A 13906-nucleotide genomic window follows, 5' to 3' on the forward strand; every position below is an offset into this window, starting at 1 on the left:
ACCTGAGTTCAATTCCAGGCAGGTCAGGGTGAAACCTTGGGCAAGTTTCCTTACTCCACACAGAGCCTAATAATAATCCCTCCAAAACCAAAACCAATAATAAATTGGTCATTTTCAATCTACGACTGTTTGTGGGACATTGCTGTGCGCAATTGGCTGCCGCGTTCGCTCACAAATATACAGTCAATTCACTTTACAGTGTGTTCTGTGAAGCGCTTTGGGACGTCCTCCCGACGTGAAAAGTGCTATATCAAATGCAAGGATTATTATTATTATTATTACTAAACCAAGATTTCGATGTGTCCCACCGACACGCGGAAATCCCAGAGATGTTCGCCGGAATGGGGATGCGCGCGCTCTCCCTGGAGGGCCGCATCCCGCTCGCATAACACCGGGAAGCATTAGGCACAGGGGACCCCAGAGCGTGCGTTGGGGCACAAGCCCTCAGCGTCGCAGCCCGGCGAGCTTTCCCGCTGCGAGTCCAGAGCCGTGCACCGCCCTGAGCGAGAGGACTCCCGCCCGGCCCGCGGTGACTGGGCTGCCACTCCAGGTCCTGTGGATGGACCGGGCGGGGAGGGGCGGGGCGGGGGGGGGGGGAGGGGGGGCTCCAGCCACATCTGTCAAAGCCGCGCGGCTGCCCCACTCCCGGCATGCTCCTGGCTCACCCCCCCCCCCCTCCCCCACCCCGGGGGCGGCCGGCGTGACGTCAGTGCCGAGTGAGTGCCGGCCTGGAGAGAGTGGGTGAGAAGCCATGGCGGCGGGGAGCTAGTCAGGCAGTCAGTCAGTCAGGCAGGCAGGCAGTGCGTGTGTGTGTATGGGAGAGGGAGACAGAGACACCCGCCCCCCCCCCACCCCCCCACCACCACACACACACAAACCCGAGTGACAGAGCGAGGAACGAGAGCGGAGGAGGAAGGGCACAGACAGACAGACGGTTCGGGGGCGGGATAAGAAAGTGCGGATAAGACGAGGAGGAACCAAGGGTACGATAAGTGACGTTAAGCCGGTGGTTTGGTCGGTCGCGGGCCGTGTCGGGTCGGTCTGGCCGGTGTGTGTGTGTGTGGGGGGGGGTCTGTCCGGCCGGGCCGGGCCGGGCCGATGATCCGGAGCCGGCGGTTGGCGGTTGGGGCGGCCCGCGCCTCGCGACGCTGCGCTCGAGCTCCCGGGTCCCGGACTGCGCCGAGCGCCGCGCGCGGGGAGAGCCGGAGCTCTCGCGCTCTCTCGCTCTCTCTCTGTGTGTGTGTCCCGGCGCTGGGGCGGCGCACCCTCCGGCGGGCGGCTCGGGGGGGGGGGGTAGGAGGCACGCGCTGACCCTGGGGCTCACACCCCAGCGCTAGGCCCCGGGTCACCGGCCCTCGCCGCAACCCCTCTCCCTCTCTGCTCGGCCCTCGGGTGTTTGGGGGCAGTGCGTTTCGCGAGCCCCACGGTCAGACCCACCAGCGCCTGCTTTTGTTACTCGCGGTTTAAGGCCCTGTCGGATTCCCGTGGTCGCGCTTTCGTGTGTATATCATGTAACGCGCGGGAGCTTCGCAAGAGGCCGAAGATTTTTTTTTCCCCCAAAAGAAAGGCGAGGTGTTTCTTTTTTTTCTTCGCGTACGTATGTATGTATTTTCCTCCCATCTTCTTTGTTTGGCATTTTCTTTTCTTGGGGAATTGGGTGAAATCGTGTCACTCTCTTTCCCCCCCCACCACCACCACCCCTACCCCCACCCCCCCCCCCCCCCCACCCTCTTTGCTCGGTGACGGCTAACGTTAGGTTCAGTGTTCTCTGGAAATGGGAGATATTCGGATTAAATCGTTAACAGTTGCCGCAACCACGACGTGCCAGAAGGTTTCGATGAATCGCGATTGTAGTTTTCATCTGCGTTTATTCTGGAAGTAGCAGCAGTAGGTCCGCATGGTAAATCAGCAGAGTTACAGCAAAATGAAACCAAAGCCCTCATGATGGATTAGATGAACAAAAGTAGAACATCTTGTGCTTTCGTTGATGTTCAAATGTGTGTGTTTTTTTTAAAAAAAAGAAAAGTCGTTTCGTTTAAGAAACTTTTAGTCGAGGCTGAGGGGTGATTTTTTTTTTGGCAGTTAGTGATCGTGGTGTTCTGGCACGTAATGCTTGTTTACCTGCATTTGAATAAGTACAATTATGTGATGATAAGAAACCTTCTAAATATTTTGAATCTCTTTAATGCAGAAAGCGGGGTTCGCCTTTGAAGAGTAAACGGGGGTGCAGAAGGGCTGTGGACGGATAACGATTATCGGCAGTGTTATTTCAGAGTGGGAACTTCCAACAGTTTTCAAGCTTGAGTGAAGACTTCCATCCGATCCTTCCCTTTTTAAACCTGCAAATGGAGGGTCACAATGACGAGGAAAGCGTCAGCAACAGCAGTGGAGACTCAAGGTATTAAAATATTTATTCTTAGTGATGGTAACAAGGGGAATGTATTGAGGTTGGTTCTAACGTTTAAACTGTAAACCCTTCGCACATCGATCTCAATCCTATGTGTAACACGTTCAGAAACCGGAAGATCTTTCCTTCATTCTCCCTCAGTGATGTAAATAACGTTGCTACAGTGTTGCTCATATGATTTTTTTTGTGTACATGGGATTGGTAACGCTGCCAGATAAAAATAAAACGATTGTGTTCCAGCAATGAACATAATGTGGTTTGCACTGTATTTATAGATATGGAGTTTTTCTCATTTCAGGGATTTGTCAGAATTTATATATTTTTATGTTTCCTGCCAGCTGAACTCATAACTATGTTTAATATTGTCATGTTGCAAAACGACCTTTTCCCTATTGCATAGGAACTATAATCCAAATGAATTAAAACGAGTGTGGTCCTGTATAAGATAACTGTATGAATCATTGAGAATCCTGGTTAGGGAGATTAGTGGTAGGAAATAAATCTAAAGAGTACTATGTACAGTTCTGGTCACTGCAGTACAAAAAGGATATTGGAGAAATCGAGAAGATACAGAGGAGAGCAACCAAAATGATTGAGGGACTGGAAGGACTGACTATGAGAAGTGACTAAGTATATTGGGTTTGTTCACGCTGGAAAAGAGAAGATTGAGAGGCGACATGATTGCTGTCTTAAGATTCTAAAGGAGCAAAACAATATACATCACGACAGACTGTTTCAACTTGTCCAGAACAGCAAAACCAGAGGACACGGCCTGCGGTTGAAGGGGGGGAAATTCAGAACAAGTCTACTTCAGTGAGCGAATAGTGAACCTGTGGAATAGGCTCTCCGAAGGGAGATGGTTGAAGCAGGAAGTATTGATTCTTCCAAACACAGATTAGATAGTTTTCTTTTAGGAAACCACATTATGGGATGTTGTGCATAGGTAGTTCGGGACATATGTGCATGCGGTTGCCAGGAAGGTGGAAGGCGAACTAGATCGACTTTGGTCTTTTTTCGTCTAGCATTTTTTATGTTCTTATGTTATAAGATATAAATTCTGTTTAAAAACTTTTTGATAAGAAAATTGTGAACAAAATGACATGATGTTCATTGGTTTAATAATCTTCTGGATAACTGAACTGCTTAACATCTAAGCGTGTGACTTGTAATAATATGGCATCCTGATCTTTCAATGCTAGGCTGTTCAATGGCAGAGAGAGGTGCCTGGTTAGGGAGACTAGTGGTAGGAAATAAAATAAATCTAGGAAATAAATCTATACTGTACATTTTAGACAGTGTGCACAATATTGTATTTTATTTTATCTGATTGCCTATTCAGTAGGCACATATTTGTGTTCTTTGTTTTAAAATACTTGAAACTCATGTCAAGTCAATCTAATTCAATATGAAACTAGTATATATTATATGGGATATTTTCTAGAAACAACATCCATACTCTTCCAACACCCACACCATAATTTGATATTTACTCCGTTTGATTTGGTTTGGGTTCAAGTTCAACACTGACCTCTCGCTAAGCACCCTTGAGGTGGAGTCAGCTTTACAGTTGCCAAGAACCCCCACATAAAGATCTGATTTAAGCAGGTTATCTTGTGGTACTGCGTAAGCCTGGTATGCTTGAGAACACCAAGGTGGCTGGCACATCGCAAACTGTCCTATAAACGTCCTCTCAGATCGCTGATTAGGAAACTTGCAGGGAGTTCCTACCAGGAACTCCCACCAGGGCTCAAACCTTCACTTGTCAAATGTCTAACTATTGACTATCCTCCGGGGGATGAGCAGGGTCTCCTTGAGCTGAACTGGCTCCAAAGTGACAGGTTTGTCAATGGAATCTCAGAATCAGTAGTCCAGTTCCTGAGCCAGTTGGGTCTGCAGTACTGCTGATGAAAGTACGGCCAGCCTGGCTCATCGGCAGGAGTTGGAAAGGCAGACTAGTCACTGGACGATTTCACGATCCTCACCCTTGTATTCAAGTCCCTGCACTCCTCTACACCCCCCTACCTCTGACCTCTCTCCTCAAAACAGTACCCGTTGCCTTTGTTCCTCCGGGTCTGGCCTCCTCCTCGTCCCCTGAGTCCTCCCCACCACCCTCGGCTGCCGTGCCTTCAGCCACTATGCCCCGAGGCTCTGGAACTGCCTTCCTCACTCCCTTCATCTCGCTCCCTCCCTTCCCATTTTCAGGTCTCTGCTGAAGACCTTTCTTTTCGACCGCGCCTTTGGTCACCTTCCTCCCCCTCCCCCTGGCTCGGTCCCGGGATCCGTTACTGTAAAGTGCTCTGAGACGCTGTCCTGTGTGGAGGGCGCTATATAAATCCCAAGTTGTTGTTGTTGTTGGACTGATCTGCCCTTCCAACGGTGGACCACCCATTAAACCTGTAAGCCAAAGCCCTAGGTGGTCCTAGCTGGACCTGCAGTGGTAAAGTTTGCCAGGCATTTCTCTGAATGGCAAGCTGTGTGGTTTTAGGTGGTTGGACTCCAATGCACACTCTGGGATCCCCAAGCCTTGGCTCTTGCCAATCTACGCCTAATACTTTCCGGAATTAGGTAAGCGGGATGCGTCCCTCCAGGAAGAAAGTGCCCATTCCATTCCAACAAATACCTCTGGAATTTCCACGTGTAGGTGGGATGCACAGAATTCTCTGTTTGGTTTGGATACTCATAAGCACGGTAGTCGGTTTCTGCATTTGTCACTCAGATGACCAAAGAAAACCTCATCCTTAGTTCAAATTAAATAAAATTAAATATTTAATTTGGAGGAGCGGGACCCATATCACAGCTAGTTGAGTGTCTGCCTCTGGACAAGTCTCATGGTAGTATTACAACAGCAAAGATCATGATAGACTTAGAGTTCTGCTTCCACTGTTGAGAGCAAATTTCGTCAGCTTTCAGTCGGGTCACTTAACCAAGTGCAGAATTTTGCACGATATATCATTCAGCAGGATATGGAACTGCTATTTTTTCCCTACTTGAAGCACAGCTCAGAGATCATAAGGAAGTAACAATGATCAGGAGAAGAACTATTCAACTTGAGGGACTTCCCCCACCAAGTGGCTACTGCTAAAATTGAGAAGGAAAATGAAACTTAGTACTAAGTTACTCGAGGAAACCGTCACAAAAACATTACGTTTTTCCATTTTGGCATATAGCTTTTTTGTTTTTAAAATTAATTGAGATTCTGCATTAAAATTGTAGAATCTTACAGTATGGAAAGGGATCTTTTAATCCTGTTCTGTGCATACATAAATACTATATTTTGAGGAATATGCAATAATGTTGCCTTTGTGGTTATGAGACTTCACAAACCCCTCTGCATACCTAGCAGTGAGTAGGAAACCAGTTGTTAGTCAATTGGCGGATTGCTTTCCAAGGTTAATAATCCCTTCAAAAAAATTATAAATAGAATAATAATAATAATTTGGTCATGCAATCCATCATTGTTTGTGGAACACTACTGTTCGCAATTGGCTGCTGCATTTCGCTCATCAAATGTAGTGAATCCACTTTACAGTATATTCTGTGAAAAGCTTTGCGAGATCTTAATGACTTGATCAAGATTTATATCAAATGCAAGAATTATTATTATAAGCATGTATGTATTGGCCAAATATGGCATATTTTGCAATCCACAAGAAGTTTTAACATTTATTGCCAGATCCTTGTGTTATTCTGTGTATTGTGGTTCATTATCGATATGCTTTATTTTAGATGTATAGTATACATGTACGCATTATACTAAGAACAAAAAACAAAGGGAGAAGTTGGGAGAAAATTTTCTGCGCAGAAAATATTTTTTTTCACATAGGGCTTTTGTAGGATAGCTTTTGTAGGATAGCTTTTGTAGGATAGCCTTACCAAAAATGGTGGTTGAAGCAGAATCCATACTAGCTTTGAGAAGGGAATTAAACAAATGTCTGAAAAGGAAATTTATTTATAATTTATATAAGAATATAACAAAGAGAGGAAAGCTGAATGAAGCAGGTAGTGCTTACAGTGACCCAGCACAGAGAGAATGGTTACCTATTCTTAAAAAAAAGTCTGTGTAGCTCATAAAGTGTTCATCATAACGTTGATGCACAAAAGAGGTCTTAACTATTAATTTTTTTTCAGGTTTTTGTCTTTCAGAAAAGTAAATTGAGATGTGCAATAGATAAAATTTGGGATCTAGTATTTTGAGGTTTAACACAATTGTGGAGTCTGATGACATCACAGCATAAACACGATTTTCATCCAGATAATGAACTTTACTCAGCAGTAATGTTACAGCTCGTAACTCACACCAACACAATTGTTGTGCATAATGTATGGTTTGTAAGTTATTTTTATACTTGTTTGACAAATGTCACAAGTTTGATGAAAGAATCATGAAAATGCAATGTTTTAAGTTGTGTAAATGTATTACTTAATTTCACTATATTTTAGTTACAATGCAGACTTTTGCCCACAATATATAGTCACTCCAATACCGTGAAGAGCTTTGAGATGCTTTGACGACATAAGGTGCTATATCAAAGAGAAAGATTACTATTGTAACTGATAATCCTTATACTGATATATAAGGAGTCATGTAGCTCAATGGTTAGAGCACTCGCCTCACAAGCGAGAGACCTGGGTTCAATTCCCGGCTGGGCTATATGTTGGGCAAGTTTCCTTATTCCACATGCCTCTGTTTACCAAGCATTAAGTAGGAACCCAGATGTTAGTCGGTTGATGGATTGCTTTTCCAGGAGTAATAATTCAAAAAAAATTGGTCACTTTCTGTCATCTTTCACCTCCCCTTCCCCTCAGTCCCACCTTGAGCTCATGTGCCATCCTGCACCGTGAAATGCTTTGAGAAGTCTTCTTGATGTCAAAATGTACATTGTCACTTACATTGTAATAATCCCTTCCAAAAAAATTATTGTCACTCAATCCACGACTGTTTGTGGAACACTGCTATGTGCAATTGGCTGCTGCATTTCGCCCCCAAAATATACAGTCATTCAATTTTACAGTGTATTCTGTGAAGTGCTTTGAGACGCCTCAAAAACGTGATAAGGCACTATATCAAATGCAAGGATTATTATAAAGTTAAATAGGCAATGTAAAAATTAATACAAATTTTAAAACATGAATACACATAATATGTCAATAAAGTACATCTATGCAAGAATAATTAATTCCAGATTAAACAATGAAAGTGAAAGAAATAATGACGTGAATTAAAATCCACGTAGTTTAATAACCCTAACAATCAACCAAATAATGATAATCTCAAATGGAAATAATATATGCATCAAGTTCATTTTTATGTACTAAAATCAAAACATAGATACTATATCAACTTAGCATATGGATCAATGGAAATGCAAGGCACCAAGTACAGGGTGGGCGCTAGGACCTGGGTTGGTGTCACTCAACCACGTGTCTTGGTAGTCAGACACAGATTGGGGAACACAGGGAGTATGGTTACAGTTATTTAAATCAGGAACCCAGGTACAGCGATTGAGGCTGTGGGCGTTGATAACAGTAAGGTCGGGCAATAGGGAGCCACTGTACTGGGTACGGAAATGGTTTGCGGACTGGATGCAATCATCTTGCGGACCGCCAGTTGGTCCAACCCCGATCCAAGATGACACTCCAGTGCAGAACTGGTGGGGGTGTTGCATTGTCTGAGATTCTTTAGCTGAGACGTTAAGCCTGTTGAGGTGAATGTTAAAGATCCCTTGGCACTATGTGAAAAGGGAAGGGAGTTTCTCCTGATGCCCTGGCTAACAAATTCCCTAAAATAAAATTGGTCACTCAACATCATGGCTGTTTGTGGGACATTTCTGTGCCAAACACGTTTCACCCACAAAATACCCAGACAAAATACCACTTTACAATATATCCTGTAAAGAGCTTTGAGACGTCTCGATGAAGTGATAAGGTTCTGTATCAAATGCAAGGATTATTATTGTTGTACTTTAATGATGTATTGATGCGCGTTCATGACTTGTTTTGAAGTGACTGACTTTCTGTGTGTATACACAGTGATGTCATCTGTCATGATCAGTGATGTCACGATACGGAAACACTGACCAGTGATCATGCCCTGTTTTAATAATAATAATCATCCTTGCATTTGATTTATCGCCTTATCACGTCATTGAGACAGCTCAAAGCCCTTCACAGAATATACTATAAAGTGTAGTGACTGTATTTTGTGGGTGAGTTATGAGTCATTACAAGGAATGTATTGGCAACTGCTTGCATGCCATTGTTTTAAGTTAGCACATTATCCTGGAATAACCCAGGAGTAATGCAGGTCAGTATGCTGTGGGTGAGTCACCAACAGTTTAAAAGTCTTATTTGCGCTTCATGCAAAAATGGAGCTTGAGGTATCAATTTACCTGTGCATCCTTATTTTTAAATCTAGTTTGAATGAGAAATTCCAACCATCCAATCATAAGGTGAGCTGGCTACAATGTGAGTGTTTGGCAATGGAATTTCAGAATTTCAGAATTGACCCTCTGGGATGGTCTCAGTAGACCAGTTTCTCAAGCTATGTGATTTTAGCTGGTTAAACTCCAGCACACTGTTGATGACAAACCAGCTAACCTGGTACAACAGCAGGATTTGGAACGGCAGACCAGTCAGTGGGAGGAGAAATTCTTCCCACTTGACTTCAAACCCCAATACAGTGGTGGCCAACCTTTTTGGTCAGCAGACCGAATCAATTTTCTTGATTGAATATTTCTTCATTTATGGCCACACCATGAGCATTGTTTCTCGGTAGCTACTGGAAACGAGGCATTGATTTGGAATGGACTCAATTGATGTGAAAGTTTGGCATGCCACTCTTTGACAGCCCTGTGGGCTGAAAGTGGTTGGGTTGGCTGCCACTGCCCTAATAGGTAGGAGGGTCCTAGCTGGACAAGCAGTGAGAAGTTTGCCAGACATTGGTCTCTATGGCAAGCTGTGTGATTTTAGCTGGTTAAATTCTAGCAGTGTCCCAAAACACTCTGGGGGCCCCAAGCCTTGCCTCTTGTCAACATGTGCTTCGCCCACAAAATATACAGTCAATTCACTTTACAGTGTGTTCTGTGAAGCGCTTTGGGACGTCCTCCCGACGTGAAAAGCGCTATATCAAATGCAAGGATTATTATTATTATTACTACATCTATGGAACTGGTTTGGGTACTCGCTGAAGAACTTATGTTTTATTAAAAGTTCTGTGCAATATGTGCTTATAAAATGAAGTTTATATGAGAAATGTATAATATTTATTGCATTAAGTAAGATAGTACTGAGGAAAATCCTTGTTTTACAGTTAATTAGCTATATTTTCAGAAACTAGAAGTCTTCCGGTAATTGTCCAACAATGCTTTTGGTATGATGTAATAACCCATTCTGTAATGTTGGTTAGAATACCGGTTGGATTACATTTTACTTCCAATGAATTGTGCAGTATGGTGACTGGCTAACTCAACTTTTTAATTTAAAAGAAAATGCTTTTACTGCATTGGTCAGCAGGAACCTAAAGTCATAACAGGTCTAGATCTCATTCTGAAGTGGTGTTTAAGTTACTGTAATAGCTATTGGTGTGAAATCGCAATGCTGACATGTCAGACCCAAGTATCCCTTTGTTTCAGATTTCCAGCATCTGCAGTATTTGCGCCAAGTAATGTATTGTTGTAAATGTTTGCTTTCTCTTCTGTTTTAATGTTTTGTTGATTTTATTTTTGTACAGTCCTCGTCTATTTGTTGATTTTATAAAATTGGCAGTGTCATTTCTGAGTGCTATTTAAATTTTCTTTTACTTGGTATTTATAGAATCATAGAATTATACAGCACAGAAAGAGGCCATTCAGCCCATCGTGTCTGTGCAGGCTCTTTGAAAAGAGCTATCCAAATCAGTACCACTCCCCCGCTCTCTTCCCATAGTCCTGGAAACTTGTCCTCCACAAATAATTATCTACTTCTCTCTTAAGAGCTTTTATCAAATCAGCTTCCACCACCTTTCAGACAATGCATTCCAGATCCAAACAACTCGCTATGTGAAAAAATGGCTCCTTGCCTCCCCTCTGTTTCTTTTAACAACTATTTTAAGTTGGTGTCCTCAGGTTACTGGCCCACCCGCCAGTGGAAATAGTTTCTCCCTGTTCACCCTATCAAATCCCCCCATAATTTTGAAAACTTCTATTAAGTCTCCTCTTAACCTTCTCTGCTCCAAGAAGAATAATCCTAGTTTCTCTAGCCTCTCCTGATAACTGGAGTCCCTCATTCCTGGTACCATCCTGGTAAATCTCCTTTGTACCCTCTCCAATGCATTGACATCCTTCCTAAAGTGTGGTGCCCAGAACTGAACACAGTACTCCAGCTGAGGCCTAACCAGTGTTTTATAAAGGTTCATCATAACTTCCTGACTTTTGTATTCTCTGCCCCTATTTATAAACCCTAGTATCCCGTATGCTTTTTTAACAGCTTTATCGACTGTCTTGCCACCTTTAAAGATTTACTTATATATGAACCCCCAGGTTTCTATCTTATATGTTGCTTATATTGCCTCTCTTCATTCTTAATCTCAAAATGCATCACTTTGCATTTATCCACATTAAACTTCATCTGACACATATCTGCCCATTTTACCAGTCTGTCTATGTCCTCTTGCAGTCTGCTACTATCCTCCTCACTGTTTACTATTTTTCCGAGTTTGTATCATCTGTAAACTTGGAAATTGTACTCCCTATACCTAAGTCCTACACCCATTTATATGAATCAAAAAGAGCAGTGGTCCCAATAATGACTCCTGGGGGACACCCTTCCCTCCAGTCAGATAAACAACCGTTCACCACCACTCTCTGCTTTCTGTCTCCCAGCCAGTTCTGTATCCATGCTGCCACTGTCCCTTTAATACCGTGGGCTTCTATTTTGCTTACAAGTCTCCAGTGTGTCACTTTATCAAACGCCTTTTGAAAATCCATATAGACTGCATCAACTGCACTACCTTCATCCACCTGTTACTTCATCAAAAAACTATCAGGTTTGTTAGATTGTTGATTTGCCCTTAACAAATCCGTGTTGGCTGACCTTTATTAACACATATTTTTCTAAGTGAAAATTGATTTTGTCCCAGATTATAGTCTCTAGAAGTTACCCCACTGTTGATGTTAGGCTGAATGGCCTGTAGTTCCCGGGTTAATTCTTCTGCCCTTTTTTTGTACAGGAGAGTAACATTGCAACCCTCCAGTCCTCTGGCACTGCCCCAGTGTCCAAGGAAGATTGAAAGATTGTGACCAGAGCCTCCGTTATTTCCACCCTTCCCTCAGTAACCTAGGATGCTTCAATCCACGACTGTTTGTGGGACACTGCTGTGCGCAATTGGCTGCCGCATTTGGCAATAAATATACAGTCAATTCACTTTACAGCATCTTCTGTGAAGCGCTTTGAGACTTCTAGAAGATGTGAAAAGTGCTATATCAAATGTAAGGATTATTATTATACATTATTTATTTATGCATCCCGTCCGGACTGGGTAACTTATCTGCTAGAATCGCCATATGACTAATTTGTAGATGTGCCTTCAGTAATGCACCCACATTATTGTTGCATTGTTTGATGAAACTAAAATATTATGCACATAATACCTCTTGTTTTTGTACCATTTTGTTACTTATTTTTTCTTATCCTCTTCTGAAGACACTGTTTCTTGTAGGAGTATCATGTTCTGGAACTCTCTCCCCCAATCCCTCCACCTTGCCCCCTCCCTCCCCACTTTCAAATCCTGCCTAAAGACCTTCCTTTTTGATTGTGCTTGCGGTCAGCTCCCTCTCCCCCGGCTCGGGGTTAGACTCTGCCACTGTTAAGCACTCAGGGACACTACCCGACGTGAAGAGTGCTATATAAATGCACGTTGTTGTTGGTGGTGCCTACAATTTAGTAGCTCACTCAAGTTATCTTAGATAGTGAATATGGCAGGCTATTCAAACATGAGATTATTGCATCGTATCCTTCTCTCACGTAATGCCCACATGTGCAGAGGTCACTGGTTCATAATCAGAAGCTGCAACTTGGCTGTTTTCCTCCTCTCTCATTACTCATTAAATAGTTCCATGATAATATTTTATATAGTTGAAATATTACTGTTTAAATTTATTGAAAATATTTGAGAACCATATACAGTGGGACTCTGTTACACTACAGGTCTGTATATAATGCAGGTACTTTAGACCTGCAGTACACTGGAAGTGTGGTACACATTGGGCAATTGGTGCTGACTGGCCAGGCTTCTGCACATAGTGCGCAGTCCAGAAGGCCTCCTGGAGTTAGTAGCATCCTAGCATCCGAGCTTGATGGCTTTAGGCGCATTGCTTAGTTGTGTCAGCAGCAATTTCACAACCCAGAAATGTTGAGTGGAAGTCACACTATAATACACCAATGAGCATCTATGATTTAGGCATAATTATTGCACCTCTTCTTTGATCCTCCCACTTGCTGCCCAGATGAAGTCAAAGTTTCAGAGCTCCAAGTGGATTTACAGTCCCACACAAATCAGACAAGCACCTGCCCCTTCCCCATCTTCTGAGACGAACTGACAGCACCTTATGCATATTAGAGACCAGACTGTATTGCTCGGATTTATAGTACACAAGGGGCTCCAAAATTGCGACTAGATTGACTCTGGTGGACAAATGCAGTTTTCCATTACTTTTTTCCATCCCTCAATTGGCAGGTATGCTTACCTACTATTACAATCAATAACAACTTGCATTTATATAGCACCCTTCAAGAGGGCAGCTTCTCAGAGCGCTTAACAGAGTTCCAAAGCATCCGGGCATAGTGGCTGAAATCACGGCCGCCGATGGTGGAACCGAGGGGCCAGAGTGGTGGCAGTTGGTAATGGAGTGGAGAGAATGCAAGGCGGAGAGGTAGGGATGTGCCAGGGCATGATGGGATTTGTAGAGTGATATTATGCAGGTTCTCTCATTTTACATCTCCCTCATTTCATAGTGTGGATTAAGTTTTAGCGGGGATATAGATTAAACACTATTCACTGAGCGTGCGTACAACCATGCTTCCCTCCAACACAGTTTGTGTTAAAATTGCAGTGTTTTTTTGCTTAGAAAAAAAGTCTGACTTCTGGGTCATCAGATTGCTACTGATGTCACTTTCTACGTATGCGCAACGCAGTTACCCTTTTATTTCAAGCAAGGGAATCACCCGGCATGCAAGAAGTGGATCGGCAGGCTGTGCATATCCATGGTGGAACTAGCTGTGGTGCCTTGCTTATTGGAATTTCATGGATCTCCAAACTAGATTATAAGTGTTCACCACTGTAATCATGAGCATGACAAATATCAGTGAAAAGTGGGTAAACTGGTAGTGACTCAGGAACTGAAAGTGTACACATTACTGGTACTGCAGCATTATAAATTGATTCTTCAGAAGATTAATGCAAGTTCCATTGTACAGATTGCTTCTTTGTACATACTTTTCTGACCTTCAAAGTGCGGTAAGACT

The 13906-nt window shown here is 43.3% G+C and overlaps 1 protein-coding gene across 2 annotated transcripts in view; it reads left to right on the forward strand.

The window, feature by feature from the left end:
* The first annotated feature begins 863 nt into the window (after positions 1-863).
* The window catches only part of chd1 (chromodomain helicase DNA binding protein 1), a 98554-nt gene continuing 85511 nt past the window's right edge, over positions 864-13906 (forward strand). The window contains exons 1-2 of one of the 2 annotated variants that reach the window (XM_007893111.2): positions 864-983; positions 2192-2398. In XM_007893111.2, the coding sequence (XP_007891302.1) occupies positions 2346-2398 (53 nt within the window). In that variant the 5' untranslated portion in view covers positions 864-983; positions 2192-2345. Of the gene's footprint in view, positions 984-1030; positions 1049-2191; positions 2399-13906 lie in introns of those variants that run through there. The other variant, XM_007893112.2, reaches the window with a different exon arrangement.

This window comes from Callorhinchus milii, unplaced genomic scaffold (genome assembly GCF_018977255.1).
Source record: "Callorhinchus milii isolate IMCB2004 unplaced genomic scaffold, IMCB_Cmil_1.0 Scaffold1, whole genome shotgun sequence".
Classification (NCBI taxonomy): Eukaryota; Metazoa; Chordata; class Chondrichthyes; order Chimaeriformes; family Callorhinchidae; genus Callorhinchus; species Callorhinchus milii.